Below are 16,520 nucleotides of genomic sequence, written 5' to 3'. Positions count from 1 at the left end.
TTTCAGTACTAGTATATGGGTCTTTGGTATACTCCTTCCATATGTTACTTACATCTTGTATGTTATGCAGTAAGCTTCAGGGTGTTTTCCATATTGAAAGTCATCTTCTATTTCTTCGCTAAATTTTTGCAGCCACTTCCCTTTTCTCCAAGTGGCACATTGTAGTTGTATTGTTTTTTATTGCTTTATATTGATCAGGGCTTTTTAGTTTTAATTTGCCCCTTTGTTCCAATAATGTTGGGGTCATCCAAGGCTTCCTTGTCTCTAACTTCCTTATTCCTAATATGCCTGTGGCTGCATGTGTTATATCTGACTTAATAACATCCCAAATGATTTCTTCCCTATAGGATTCTGTTGTTGCATGCTTGAATTCCTGCACGACCTTAAATCATAAATGTCAAATATGGTAAATTACTGACAAACCTTTCAAGATGGATTGTCCACATCAGTGAGTGCTTTAAATGAAGTTTCTTCTTTCTGTGTTCATAACAGACCCCAAAACGATTCTGTTGGCTGTATTATAACTTTCACTTTGTTGTAACCAAGTAACACAAATATGGCTTCATTCATTAACCTTTGAACAATAATGGAAAAATCCTCTTGTGATTCCACATGCAACAAGACAAAAGAAACATGCAGAAGGTGAAAAATAAGTGATACGCAGAACAACTGATGTGAACTGTACAAACTAAAAGAACAGAGTGGAAGTGTGTCAGCACTGATCCTTGCACATATAGGTGAGAGTCGCCAGTGATGGTGGGGCAGAAATCATGCCGTATGCACACTTCCTACCAGTGGCCTCAAGTGACTGGCCTGTCCTGACACTGTTGGCAGTTGATTTTAGTACACACACGGCAACACTACTTTCAGCACCCACTGGTAGCAGGTTACAGCATACCTTTCTCTCGTGCGAAGAGGGTGCCCAGACGACAGAGGAGACACCAGTGGCTTGACAAGAGACATGTCCATTGGATCCAGAGCGGCGGCAGCTGCTGCTGATGGATGGGGATGGGACAGTTTGCTGGGTGGTCACTTGAGCATAGGCTGGAACATGTGGAAATGTGGGCACACCCAAGGGCGTGGGCCTGTGTGGCACCATACGACAGCACCAGGGAGGATGGTGCCATTGCTATCTCTGTGTCATCATCAGCAGGCCAGCAGGCAGGTCCTGGTGTGGAGGAGATAGGGCTGGATCCACCAGCGATGATGGCCGAGGCAGTGATGATGAGGGGTATAGTGGACGTGGCCTGACTGGAACAGCAGGCTGTGGCAATGGATCCGTGGCCAGAGACACACTGGCGTCCGGCGCCGGGAAGGTGGAAACACAGGGTGTTGCACATGGAGGAGGCAGCCAGTGGGATGCGGTCACCTTCACAGCAGGTGACGATGGGCTCAAGGCAGAGGGCAGTGGTGTGGACTGCGATGATGGGGACCCCACCTGTGAACCAGTAGCTTCTAGTGATGAGGGGGCACAACTGATCAAAGTGGCATGCCACCAGCCCACATGGATGTCACAAACACGGTGTCCCCAGTGGCAGACAACAGCGAGCGATATCCTCAGGGTCGGCAACAAATCACAGTGCAAAGCAGCTGGATGAACCTGACCACAGCAGGTGCGGTGCAGGCCATAGAAGGTGGAGGAGCATGTTTGGCTGCTGGCTGTGGAGCAACTCAGCCGGGCTCCACACCTCCATGGGAGTGAAGTGATAGATCTCAGAAAACAGAGAAGAGCACTGTCCAGCAAAGAATCCACAGCAAACTTTTTCATTTGGGACATATGCACTAGTAGTTCCAAATCGCCATTTGATTGAGGGTGGAATGGTGGAGCCATAACATGACAAATACCATGACAGGAACAAAACAATTGAAATGTGGATCCTATTATTCAAAACTCTCAAAAGTGTATGAATAGTGACCTCAGCCAACATTGATGTACACAGAAATTGTAATGAAACCAGGAAAATGTATCTACCACCAAGAACCAATAGGAATTCAAGAACGGACCCGTAAAGTCCATTTCCATGGCTAGTGAGGAGCTGCTTAGGGAGCTGCCTGTCATCAAGCAAACTACTCATAAGCTTCAACAAAAATAGACAATTCCACTGTCAATCTCTCGCCAAAAGACAAGTCTCGTAGCTAGTTTAATGTGCGAAACTCTTTAGTGGTCCTGGTAAAGAAGATGTAGAACCTCGCACTGTGACGTGTTGGTAATGACTACTCTGGGAGAGAGGTCTTCTGGGGACAACAGCAAAACAGAGAGGTGATACCTTAAGGAAAAATAATTGCAGAGGGGTTCTGAAGCCAAAACAGGTGGTTTATCTGGTCAGCCCTATTGAACAGACTGAACAATCTGATGGAGAACTGGGTCAGTGCCACCAGAAATGTAATGAAACGAACCACTGACTTGCAAGAGGTAGACGCTGTTAATTGTCCCAGCAGCACAATGTTCTGTTTGTTATAACTTACCAGCTTCCACGTGACCGGTGTCAACAGCAGTGAGACTAAACATACATAGGTTTGAGAATTCAATAGTGTCAGTGCAGCACCTGTGTTGACCGGTAGCCAGAGCACTTGGCGAAAAACACTTAACTTGATAAACAAGTTGGGAGAAGTCACAAGCATAGGAGTGGCACAGTTCACATCCATGTCCATATCCTTAGCAATCTTCAGTGAAAACATATGGAGACGATGTGGCCTCTCTTTGGGCAAGCATAAGAAGTAACCCAGTACTTAGGGCATGTAAAACTTTCTTGCCGGACAGAACAGAAAAGACATGACAGAAACAGAGAATGATGACACTTTTGCTGTACTGGTCACAGCCACTTGGGCCAACCTTGTTTTCCTCAACAATGGGCCAGTGTGTTTACTACCGCCACTACCGGTTCCTCATGCAAGATATGTGTTGTCCTGGTCGACACGTCTTTTAACACTACTGCCGCATTGCCCACTTTTGCGATTGGTCACCCAAGAAACATCAAAAGATTGTGCTATTTGCAAAATCTCTGCCATTGGGTAGGGGGGGGGGGGGGCAGGTGTCAGTTTAACAGAGTAAAGCCTTCTGGTTCACTACCTTGTCCAGAACTAACCAGATAATTGTGTCATGCACCATAGAGTCTGCATAAGAGTCATTATACGCATCAGTAATGAATTGACACTTATGGCTAAGAAGTTTAGCTGCCCAAGCCCTGTGTGACAGGTTTGCTTTCTTTCGGCATCGGTAGAATTCAGATTGTGCGCCCTATGACATGCGTAGTCTTGCAGTGGTAGTTGAATGCTGATAAATTGGTCACTACTGAAGTAAGCTGTACAATCAGGGCCACTAGCACGACATCCATAATGACTAAGGCTGACGAAACAGCACTTAAATACTACACAGCAGAAACCATTCCAAACTCAGCGCCATTCATGGAATAATCAAGTAATACATGAAACCAATCCAAGTAACACAAAGATGGGTTTATTCATAAACCTCTGAACAATAACGGAAAGAAGCCTCTTGTGACTCCACCCATAATAAGACAAAAGAAACATACAGAAGGTGCAACATACATGACACACGGAGCAACTAATGTGAGCAGTAAAAACTAAAAGGACATTGGGTAGGGGGGGGGGGGGGGCAGGTGTCAGTTTAACAGAGTAAAGCCTTCTGGTTCACTACCTTGTCCAGAACTAACCAGATAATTGTGTCATGCTCTGCATGTGTGTAGGTGTGAGTCACCTGTAGCAGAGGCCATGCTGTGTGCACGCTTCTCACAAGTGGCCTCTTGTGGCTGGTCTACACTGGTTACAGTTGGCTATTGATTTAAGTACACATGTTGCACTCACATTCAAATGCACTATAGTTGGAGTCATGAATGATGGTGGTCGAGTTTAGGCATGTTCTGCGCACCTATGTCACATATACTCTGACAGCTAATAAGCATTCACTATGTTCTGAGCGCTTTGCTGTGAATGACATAGCTAATGCAAGCTTTAAAGGTGATTGTAGCAAGTTGCTTAGTGAATTTAGATTTCATTTATTGTGAGTTGATGTTGCTGATAGTCGTGTTAAGTGATAAATTCTGCGTAAGTAAGTGGGAGATATAATTTGCAGGATAGACACTTTCTTCAAGCAGAAAAAAGTATGTGCGTTCACATACCACAACTGTTGCTTCGAATTGTCAACAATGCAATTGCTGTCCATGCGTTGACATGCGTGAAGCCCCATCATACGTGGATCGGACTATAGTAGCAGGATACAGCACCCTTACTTTCTTTGGCCAGGGAAAGAGGGGTTAGTGTGTGTATGGATTCACAATTCCTCCTGTTAATAATGAAAAAGACAAGAAACTAATTATATAGAGTGCTGTTCGCTACATACTGAAGCATGTATCTACATCTACATCTACATCTACATCCATACTCCGCAAGCCACCGGACGGTGTGTGGCGGATGGTACCTTGAGTACCTGTATCAGTTCTCCCTTCTATTCCAGTCTCGTATTATTTGTGGAAAGAAAGATTGTCAATATGCCTCCATGTGGGCTCTAATGTCTCTGATTTTATCCTCATGGTCTGTTCGCGAGATATACATAGGAGGAAGCAATATACTGCTTGACTCCTCGGTGAAGGTATGTTCTTGAAACTTCAACAAAAGCCCGTACCGAGCTACTGAGCGTCTCTGTTGCAGAGTCTTCCACTGGAGTTTATCTATCATATCCGTAACGCTTTCGTGATTACCAAATGATCCTGTAACGAACTTCACTGCTCTCTGTTGGATCTTCTGTATCTCTTCTATGAACCCTATCTGGTACGGATCCCACACCGGTGAGCAGTATTCAAGCAGTGGGTGAACAAATGTACTGTAACCTACTTCCTTTGTTTTCGGACTGCATTTCCTCAGGATTCTTCCAATGAATCTCAGTCTGGCATCTGTCTTACCAACGATTAATTTTATATGGTCATTCCATTGTAAATCACTCCTATTGCTTACTCCCAGATAATTTATGGAATTAACTGCTTCCAGTTGCTGACCTGCTATATTGTAGCTAAATGATAAAGGATATTTCTTTCTATGTATTCATAGCACATTACACTTGTCTACATTGAGATTCAGTTGCCATTCCCTGCACCATGCGTCAATTCATTGCAGATCCTCCTGGTTGCAGGTTTAAATGTAAATCCCATCAGCACTCACTTTACAAATGAAATAACCAGTTCTATATAGTAGCGTTATATATGTGGTGTATTTATGTTAAGAATCCACTTCTCACAACAATGTGAAGAGTGTGACACTAAGCAGATAACAAAAAGATGTTTTTCGATGTGCTAGATAAACAACTCAGCCAACTATAGCATAATAGATTGGTATTTTTTCATGTAGCTCCCCAGTATGAGGAGACTCACAATATATAAATGTTAGTTCATTTCATTCTATTTATTACCTTGTCACAATCTTCAGCTATAAAATAACTCAAAATTTGGATCTTGTTCACTGAGTTGATCAGGTTACAGTTGTACTATTGTAACAGAGTTATTCCTGACAGGGTGGAAAAATATAAGTTCTGCAGAATACAAATTTTAATATGCAGAGTCTATCAGAAAACTTTAAGGAATGAAAAGTATTACTTATGTGTTTATTTTACATTTAGTAATTGATCACACATGTTGAACAACCTTCAGTTTAGCACATGGTTACTTTAAATGTTCAAAATGTTCACTGTTGGCGGCTATACACATAACAGAATGATGAGCGGTCGCTGCAACTGCATCAGTCAATGTTACAGGGAGATAGCTGCACATGTTGCTGTAATCTCCTGGCAAAGTTCCTCCAGCATGTGTGGCTTACGTTGATAGACGTTATCTTTCACAGTTCCCCACAAGTAAATGTCTGTAGGTGTTATATCTGGCGACCATGGAGGGAACTCAATGGCCCATCTTCATCAAATCCAGTGCCCTGGAAAATTTTCATCCAGGAGAGCTTGTATGGCTAGGTGGTAGTGTGGTGGGTCCCATCCTGTTGGTAGAAGACCTCTTCATCAGCTCCAAAAAGTGCATGTATACCTGGCAAAATTGACGTGCATAAAATTTCTAGGTACACTTCTACAGTGACTGTAGCATTAAAGAAAAAGGGTCATACTAAACCCGTAGATGATAGTCCACACCACACAAGAACCCCTGGTAGATTGACTGCTTTGTCCACATAAACATGTGGATTTTCCGTGCTCTATATACACGTTATACCGATTCACAATTCCATTAAGTTTAAATTGTTCTTCATCACTCCACGCTACCTTCATCACAAATTGTTCACCTTCAGTTACTATTTGCTGGTGCCATTCACAAAATTGCATACGGCAATCACGATCGTCATCATTAATTGCGTCCAGTAATCGTGGAATGTAAACTTTCCACTTTGCAGCTTTCAGAATTCTTCGTACATTTGTACTGCTAACTCCCACTTCTCGTGCACATTGCGTTGCAGACTTCTGTGGAGAATTAACAAATGTTTACAATACGAGAGGCCACGAAGCAGAACTTGTAGCTGTATGCAGTCTTCCTGATCTTCCTTTGTGAATATTACAAATCATTCCATGCAATTCAAACTTGTCAATGATGCATTTAATTGTTAGGTGGGTTGGCAGTTTCTGTTTCAAACTTCCGCCTCCACTGACGTTGCACTTCAGTGGCATTATCAAATTTGAAAAACCACTTCACAATACATTTTCATTGCTTGAATGTCAAGCGACCTCCAGTTATCTTGTTTTCTCAATACCGAGATGGAAAAATGCCATGTGGCTAGGGCCTCCCGCCGGGTAGACCGTTCGCCTGGTGCAGGTCTTTCAAGTTGATGCCACGTCGGCGACTTGCATGTCAGTGGGGATGAAATGATGATGATAGGGACAACACAACACCCAGTCCCTGAGTGGAGACTGGGAATCGAACCTGGGCCGTTAGGCATGGCATTCCATCACGCTGACCACTCAGCTACCAGGGGCGGACAATACTGAGATGAAAGTACTAACATCTGTTGAGCCAAAGACAATACTACAACACACTCGTAGCTCAAATCAGACAACAATACCGATATCTCGATAGAACCTGACAAAGAGTGTATTCATTTTTCTGGCGGACTCTGTATACAAAAAGATGTGATCAAATGTTTTAAAACCTTTGTAACTTGTTATGTTTATTGCCTTTTAAGCATTTCATTTTATTAAATTTATCGTTTCAGATGACAATGATGATGAGGAATCGATGCAGGTTCTAACAGATCTGGAAACCATTGATGATGACTGTGATCGACATGGTATACAGTTTGTGAAAATTGATGATGATACAGCTGCTAAAGAATTTGGCATAGATGACGTTCCTGCAATTGTTTACTTTGAGAAGGGAATTCCAAATGTTTATGATGGTATCTAGTAAATATATTCATATGCATGCCATTCTGCTCTATGTATTTAATTTAATGTTTTTAGATCTGTTTTAAAATAATTTTAAATGTTACAGGGAATCTTGAAAATGAGGATGAAATCTTAGAATGGCTGGTAGATCAGTTAGAAAAAGATGAGATAGAGGACGTCACTGATGAGATGCTTGACAGGCTCATAAAGGATGGAAAAACAGTAGCAGTTCTTTTCTGTAAGGATGAAAACATTCAATGCATTCTCTTTTTAGAGCTGTTCTTATTCTCCAATCATAATCAGATGATTCTTTGAGTGAAAAAAGATTTTATATTTTTGCATTGTGTATTTATATGATACACTTCAGAATTTGAATGAGAGTAGATTTTGTATTTTTTCTCAGATGACAACAATGATAGAAAATCACAGCGTGCCTTGAATGAATTAGAAAATATAGATGATGAATGTGACCAGCTAGGGATCGTGTTTGTTAAGATTGATGATCCAGAAGAAGCAAAAGAGTATGGGGTTGAGAAGATACCAGCGCTCATCTATTTTGAGGGTGGAATTCCAACTTATTATGAAGGTATATATGTCCATTGTCTGTCCATCCTTGTGTGTGTGTGTGTGTGTGTGTGTGTGTGTGTGTGTGTGAGGGAGGGAGAACACACAAATGGAAAAAAAAGTAATGTTAGAAACATTAAGTAATAAACAGTTATATTTTTTCTCATTGCAACAACAATCACATTTAAGTAAATTGATTTGTTGTAACCTGTCCACAATCTTTCATGAATATGTTTTATTTTTGCCTTTTTTTATTGTGCGTCTCCTCAAATGTTTATAGAACTCCTGTTGCACTAATTATTGAAAATTGTACTTTATTTTAACATAGCATAATATGTTCTGTTATCTATTCATGTCTGTTTGCAAACACTCTTAATGCACATATGTCCCTGTAGTTTTATTTTAAGTGGAAACTTCAGTCTGTCAAGTATACAAAAATCGGTATGACACTAATCCAAATAAATATACTGGGTGATTCACAAAGATATCCAAACAACAAGAAACAGTTCATACAAACATAGGTCTGCAAATGTTTGGTTACAGAGTTGCAGCTCATAAAAGATTTTACCTGAAATTTAGCAACCTCACTAATATGAAGCCATTGCAAAACTGTATGAGGTTAAAGTAAACGACAATTTCCATTTATTTTGTTGTTATTGGTCTGATGAATCTAATAAAACATGTCTCAGATGTGTATCTGCAGTAGTTTTCCAGAACATCCAGAGAAGCAAAGATTAAGATGAAGAACAACCCTGTGAAACTGAAACGAGCAACAAAATCTGTTCATACACTTGCAGCTAAATGCATTGAACTCGGTGGAGACATTTTTGACCATTTATTGTGAATGTATTGTGAAACTGTATGTACACTGTACAACTTCTTTAACACTGAGTGTTGTTTTTTCTGGTTTAACATGAATTCACGTGTGCTATGGTATTAATAAAAGCAGATTATCTGACATGTTCATACAGTTTCAGTTAACGTTATTACCATAATTTTTCCAAAATCAAATTCTCTACGATTTCTGTTGAAAGCTTTGTGCAATTGTCTGGAATTTAAAAAAACAAATTGGGCCAAGTAGTTAATAAATTAAAAATTATATGAAATTACTTCTTTGCTTCTCTTGATGTTCTGGAAAACTTCTGCAGATTTACATCTGGGACATGTTTTATTAGATTCACCAGATCATGAACAACAAAATAAATGGAAAACGTGCTTCACTTTAACCTCGTAAAGTTTTGCAATGGCTTCATATTAGTGATATTGCCAAATTTCAGGTAAAATTTTTATTAGCTATAACTCAATAACTAAACATTTGCAGACCTATATTTATATGAACATTTTTCTTTAGTTTTACTTGTAGAATAACATATTAAAATATTTGCATATCTTCATGAATCACCCTGTTGAACGAGTGCCCTTTTACTTGGTAACAGAAGTTTGCCAGAAACAGAAGTATATTTCTCATAAGGATTTGGAACATAGCATCCCATTTTAAGGTACAAAAAGAGGGAAAAGGCAGAGGAAATGAAACTTTTCAAAATTCATACAACCCTTTTCTCTGTAATAGGGTTCAAAGACTCTTGTCAAGTCCCTCTTTTTAACAAGTTAAGAAAACTTGTATTGAAAAAGCTGGTGGAACATGTAATTTTTGTTTGTCTTTAGATTTCTTCTTTTCTGTGTGTAGATAGAAACATTTAACCTTATTTAGATGTGGTCATTTTATTTATTTACAAAACATCAAATGCCATTTTAAAATGAAACATTTATTTAAAACCACAATAGTACAATACTGAAAATATGTCAGAACCATCAAAGCATGACAAACACCACTACTGAACTGAAGCAAAGAAGATTGTATAAAGACAAGTGACAACTGTCAAAGATTACTAATGTATAAGAACATTGAAAAAACACTGATATTTCCAGTCTCCTGCAATGCTGTATATGTATCATAAGAAAGGCACTATACCAACAAGGTTCTACTTCATCTGTAACGTTATAAATGGTAACCCTTTTGTCATAATGTCTGCTTTCCATCTCTGTAATTCACCCTAACCTTCTTTTCTTTAACTAGTTGATGAATGTAATCAGACTTACTCTCTATATGTTTTGATAATTCATAAAATCCTGATCCATTAATAAATTTGATAGCACTTTGTTGAACTACTTGCAAAATAGGAACTGAGGACTCATCAGCAACTAAAGTTTCTTTCAGGAGTTAATCTAACCACACAACTGATTTGCAAGCTTGACTTGCAGCCACGTATTCCACTGCAATTTACTTTTACACACTACTGGGCCTCCATGGAGCTTGAATAGGATGCCACTTGATCATCTTGTGCTTCTGTCCCCACTGTGATCAGCATCGCTATAAGCTTCAGTATTACAGTTTTCATTCTTCTCAAACTGAATTCCATCTGTAATTGTTGATTTAATATACTTTAATATTCGCATGAGCAGTGCAAAATGTGCCTGTGTTAGGAGTCTTGAACTCTTGATGCAACGTTAACAGCATATGATAAATCTGATCCTGTACCTTGTTGTAAGTACCTCATACTTCTAGCCATCTCAATAGAGTTCAGTATTATTATAAGGAGGTGACTTGCCCAATATCCACCCAGGTTTAATGAGTACAGATAATGGTTTTGCATCCATCATACTGTATTTGTCTAAAATTCTCTTCACTATGCAGCCTTATTTATTGTGATCTGAAAACATTCACCCAACCATTCAATAAACATAGTTGTTGCATCAGTAGAACCCATAACCAACATGTCAGCAACATAAAACAACGGTACCAGGTTTTCACCATAGAACATATGTGGATCTGAACAGCTCTCCCGTAAACTACATAAGAAATTTAACAAGACATTCATAATATCATTTTGAGGCTACTTTAAACCATACAGACTCTTCAGTACTTTACATACATATTCTGTACCACCATCAAAGCCCTCTGGTTGACACATGTATATTTCCTCTTTTAAAAAACCATTTAGAAATGCTGTTCTTACATCAGGTTGCTTTAAACACCAATCATGTTGAATTGCAACACTCAACAGGGCTATCATCATCTCAGAACTTGTAACAGGGCTAAATGTGCCAACGTAATGTATTCCAAAACATTGTGTATATCATTTCGCTGTTAGCTGATCCATATATCGAACCATTTCATTGTTTGCATTTAATTTTGTTGCAAAGGCCCATAAATTTTCAATGACTTTGTTTGTTTCAGTTTTGTAAACTAACTCCCATGTTTTATTTATTTGCAGAGCACTCATTTCTTCATTTCTTTCTTCCATTCCTTGGAATTTTCTAACTGCACTGCCTCTTCATAGTTCCTTGGTGTCTCGCAAAGAAGTGTCACTCTCAGATGATGGGCTGAATCTTGACAGTAGCATGATAGTTTCTTCAAATTTTGCTATTCACATAAATTGTGACTTCCTGTTTCTTCATTTCTTGCTTTGAAGTTGCTCTCAACTTGTCCCTCAGTGTCACTTTCAGATTCAACATTATCATGTTAATTGTGTGTAACCTTTCATTCTCATCTACATCAGATACATCAACAACCTTTGTGCTCTCTTGAATAAATGGTTTCTGTAGCTGTTTGCAGTTGAACTTTATGTGACTGCATACATACACAGTCTTCTTCTTCTTCTTTATTCCCCAGGAAAATAAACACAGTATCCATATTCATCATAACCAACCACATATCCTTTTGAAGATTTGGCATCAGACTTCCTGTGCTTTTGTGTGGGAATCCAAGCATAGCATTCCACTTCAAATATCACCAAATTATCAAAATGATCTTTTTTCTTCAAAAATATATCAATTGGAGTTTCACCTTTGATTTTTGTGGAACCAGTTTAATTCAGAGTGTATGTTGCAGACGGAATTGTATCACCCCACAGTGATTTTGGTAATATTTAGCAGAGCAGTACCAAGAACATGCAATCTCACAAAGGATTCTATTTTCCCACTCAGCAACTTCATTCTGCTGAGAAGAATATAGTGCAGTAATTGAATGTTTTAGTCCAATGGAAAATAAGTTATGGCATCCATCAGGAAGAAATAAAATATCTTCAAAATATTGTTCTATCCATTTCTGTTCATTGAATACATATACATCAATTCAACTTGTACCAAATGCTTCAATTTGTAAACATTCTTGGCACTATTCATCTTCCTTGCAAATGTCCTGAGTTTGAGTCTCGGTCCGGCACACAGTTTTAATCTGCCAGAAAGTTTCATCTTCCTTGGAGTTCCAAATTATTCATATGTAGTGTACCAGTTATGTTGGTTTGCTTTGTGATGTGTCACACCACTGTCAATGTACAGCTCATCACAATCCAGTGTATTCACAACTGTAGAAAAATTGTTGTGTCTCACCATTAAAACTTTTTTCCCAGTTTCCGGAGAACCTGCCTGTTGACAGTTTCCTGAATCTTACACTGATATCAGACTACTTGATAACATAACACAGTCTTCTGTTTTGTTCTGTGCTGTTACATTCATTTGATCGATGGCTCTTTCTCTTGCACTCAAAACAGACCAACTTTGTTTTATACTGTTTTGAGAAGTGACCTTCTTAACCAGATGAAAAGCATTTTCTATCTCTGTTCCTTTTATAATGAGACATCTTTAATGTAACTGCTTCAGATGAAGTTTGTTGGCACCTTCGTCACAGTTAATTAATTTTCATATTCGACATAGTTGCTGTAGCAACACTTTAATCATCATGATCTGTTATTCTCACTTCATAATTAGACACCTTTTTTGTAACTTATTCGATGTCTTCTTTTCAGTAGGTACATCATGCCATGTAATATAAATGTAAATGAATTCTTTGGGTACAGTGTTTGCAAAACTCATGTACAAAGATCACCATCGTCAATCCACTTGTCTAACAATGAAACCTGAGTTTGCACTTCATCAGATTTGGCAAGGTGGCCTTGTATTGCACCAGATGCTTCCCACTCAATGTTATGAAATTTGTGTCTAAGCAGATCAATGTTTTCAGCTGAGAGAACATGATAAATCTTATGTAGCCTATCCCAAATCTCTTTAACAGTCTTGCATTCCGCAACGTGAAGTAAAGGCTTGGCGTTGTGATAGAATTAGCCATTTCCTCACTTTTGCATTAGCCTTGGTCCATTTAAAAAGCTTGGTTTTATAATTTTGTCCATTTTCTCCTCACTTTATCAGATCATTTAGCTACAACATCAAAGATTTTGTCACACTTTAAAATAATTCTCATTACGATTCTCCAATTCTCCCAATTTTCTTCACAAGTGAGTTTTTCAATTTGTCTTTTGCCAACCATTGTCCCATCTGTTGTTCTTCTATTAGTGAAGAGTATTGTTGAAATCAGCTACAACTGTCACACTTCATAAAAACTTTGTAAGCCACACCCCTAATCTGCTACCATATTGACATTTAGAACCACAAAAGTAAGGCAATGCTTATATAATCAGCGCTTCCTCGAGTTCTCTTCACAGTTTGTCGCTTTACCTTCAAGGATGTCTCCCGCAGATGGAGACGAAATGTCAGGAGAGAGTTTTATACTTCGACCACGGCCTATCAGCCCGGAAGTTTTAAGTGAAGACAATACCAGCCGTGAAAGCTTACATTGTATGATGAATACTGAAAATATTTCAAAACCATCAGAGCACAGCAAACACCACTACTGAACTGAAGCAAAGAAGTTGGTATAAAGACAAGTGACATCCTTCAAAGATTAACATAAAAGAACATTGCAAAAATGCTGATACTTTCACATTATTCACAAACCAATGTCCCAGTTACTGTTTTTGCAAGGCACGGAACTAGAGAAATGTTAGAAAACTAAATCCTGAGTATTAATCTCTAGCCATCTTGTCACTGTCAACTGACATTCCATGTGATTATTTCATAAGTTACTTCTTAGTTTTCCACTTTTCATGTGCTTTTTGCTGTTTTGCTCATATATGAGACCTTTAGCTTTAAAAGATATTTATGCTTCTTTTCTCTCAGATCAGTAATTTTTCATTATTATTATATATCAAAATTATTTTAGCTGTGACAGATCTCTTTGAGATTCAAGTCTGCAAATCGGTGTTGTTGAAAGACCCATAACTAGCATAAATGCTTTGGAAAAATTTATGTTATCTCATTATAACTAATGTTCCATCAGTGTGCATTTACATGGGCATCCAGAGACTGGCAGAGATCAAAACCAGTAAAGATTTAATGCAGTTAGAGTTTAGAATTATTTATGTTTTTTCATTCATCCTACAATAATGTTTTATTTCCCAGGAAATCTGGAGGAAGAGGAGAAAGTTTTATCCTGGCTTGAGCACCAGATCAAAACAGATGAGATTGAAGATGTAACAGATGAGATGCTAGACATGATAATTGGCAAGATGACCCATGTTGCTGTCCTGTTTTGTAAGTGTTAATACTACTGCTTACATAGAAATTACTAGGTAATATATCCTTGAAACAGTAAATTATAAAAATATCATGAAATACATATTTTCTTTGTTACTGTAAATGCCGGCCGAAGTGGCCGTGCGGTTAAAGGCGCTGCAGTCTGGAACCGCAAGACTGCTACGGTCGCAGGTTCGAATCCTGCCTCGGGCATGGATGTTTGTGATGTCCTTAGGTTAGTTAGGTTTAACTAGTTCTAAGTTCTAGGGGACTAATGACCTCAGCAGTTGAGTCCCATAGTGCCCAGAGCCATTTGAACCATTTTTTTTTTTTTGTTACTGTAAATGCAGACAGTGAGTGCTGGAGCTTGTAAATTTGTGAGATTTGTTGTGGTTTCATGGATATTTTAAAGTGAGGTATCGTGTGTGCAACATATTATTATACTGATATTCTATTCCACTACAAAATGCCTGTTACTAATAGAACTATCCATTTTTATCTTTCTAATCAGTGTTTTTGTATTGTGTACTGGAACATTTGTCTTCAAACACTTAGTCATCATTGTTCAATTTATCTGTAAGTCTCACTTAACAATTATATAACAGCCCAAACATAACATTTAGGACAAAGTAACTGGGAAGACTGCTTCTGCCAGACATCATCTGAGTTCTTGTTGCTGCCTTATTGTTACTCTGTTTAATCTTAATCTTTATAGTAACTGTGCAGATTTCTTCTTCATTTTAAATGTGGATTATTAATTAATTCAGGCATTCATTTATTCTGCATAGCCTGTGTTGTAGTTACTGATTAAATTTTTATGGATTCATAACACACACACACACACACACACACACACACACACACACACTATCTACAGTAAAGCACTGCATTTGAACTTAACAATTTATGCTAAACAATTAATAAGTTGAGCTCAAATGCAGTGCTCTCAAGGGAAGTATGTGTGGCGACAGTCGACTGCCAGTAACTTCACCGGCGAAGCGCAGAGTAAAAGGTCTTTGGAGACTCAAGCTTCTTTGGCAGTCCCGTCTGCAACTTGACGAGTGATACACGTGTCGTGAAGTTGTGCATTGTTTTTCTTGTGTTTCTGTAAATATACGAACCGTAATAAAAGTGCCTTATTGTAATAAGTTGGAATTTTTGGTGCGTGGACCGTCACTATAGCCATAAAAACCCACATTGGTGACCCCGAGTCGCGAAAATACGTTGCAGTCGCTCGCTGTGTATCACCGGTTTCGCGCCAATAGACAATGTCACAGCCTCCAGTTTTTACGGCAGTGCACGACGCCGCAACCGCAGAATGGACATTCGACTGTGAAGCACTACGCTTCACCCCGTGTGCCACTAATACACCGGGAATGTTCGTATCTCCCATGTTTGCCTCGCCTGGCCGGACGACTCTAACCTCTGCCGGCATACCACACCGGGCGCTGTACACATCGTCGCGGACACCTTCTACGGCATTCTACGCTCAACAGAATGCCCCTTCAGCACAGGACCCCGGAAACCCTGAGTTTCTACCGCACAGCATGGACCACACGGCTGACCAGTTTCTGGGTCCACATACACGGCCGCCGTTTAACGTGCCCCCCTTCGCGCCGGTCGAAGGGACACTCGCGCCAACCATGCCTGACCATTTATACGCCTATGTGTCCTGCCGCCCCGCGCACACCTCGGGCGACGCACCTGTTGTGGTTCCAACCCGTCACTCGGCGCTCAATCGTGATCTCGTGCCTCTGCTCGAGATTCCAGCTGCACCGGCAGTTGACCTGCCCGCGCCTGCCGCGCCGTGCTTGTCGTGTGGCCGTACAGATTCTGTGCCTACAAGGACTGGATACCACGTCTTGCCTACACAGCTAACGGACGTTCAACGCAACACATCGCCTGCCACTGAGGCACATTTCGCACCAGTGAACACCGTGCAGAATCCCTGTGCGTTTCGTGCCTCTCCTACAGCCCCGCAAACACTGGCCCCTGGCCGTTTTCCGAAGCTGCCGCCGCTACAACTGGACAACCCAGTGACGTGGTTTACCTTGGTGGACAACGTGTTGGACATACACGGTATTGCGGACGACAGCACCCGTTTCGTGTGTTTAGTGAACCACCTGCATGACCACCCTGATCTCATCAGTGACTTATTGCT

At 39.8% G+C, this 16,520-nt stretch overlaps 1 protein-coding gene across 1 annotated transcript in view; it reads left to right on the top strand.

Annotated features, from left to right (window-relative positions):
- LOC126260960 (uncharacterized) overlaps positions 1–16,520 on the top strand; it is a 473,264-nt gene that overhangs the window by 185,709 nt on the left and 271,035 nt on the right. Inside the window, exons 7-10 of the mRNA XM_049958484.1 lie at positions 7,213–7,395; positions 7,491–7,622; positions 7,788–7,970; positions 14,246–14,377. Of these exons, the coding sequence (XP_049814441.1) occupies positions 7,213–7,395; positions 7,491–7,622; positions 7,788–7,970; positions 14,246–14,377 (630 nt within the window). The remainder of the gene's footprint in view (positions 1–7,212; positions 7,396–7,490; positions 7,623–7,787; positions 7,971–14,245; positions 14,378–16,520) is intronic.

The sequence above is a fragment of the Schistocerca nitens genome, chromosome 5, assembly GCF_023898315.1.
Source record: "Schistocerca nitens isolate TAMUIC-IGC-003100 chromosome 5, iqSchNite1.1, whole genome shotgun sequence".
Taxonomy (NCBI): domain Eukaryota; kingdom Metazoa; phylum Arthropoda; class Insecta; order Orthoptera; family Acrididae; genus Schistocerca; species Schistocerca nitens.
The sequence above is the reverse complement of the archived record's forward strand: the minus strand, read 5'-3'. Positions and strand labels throughout refer to the sequence as shown.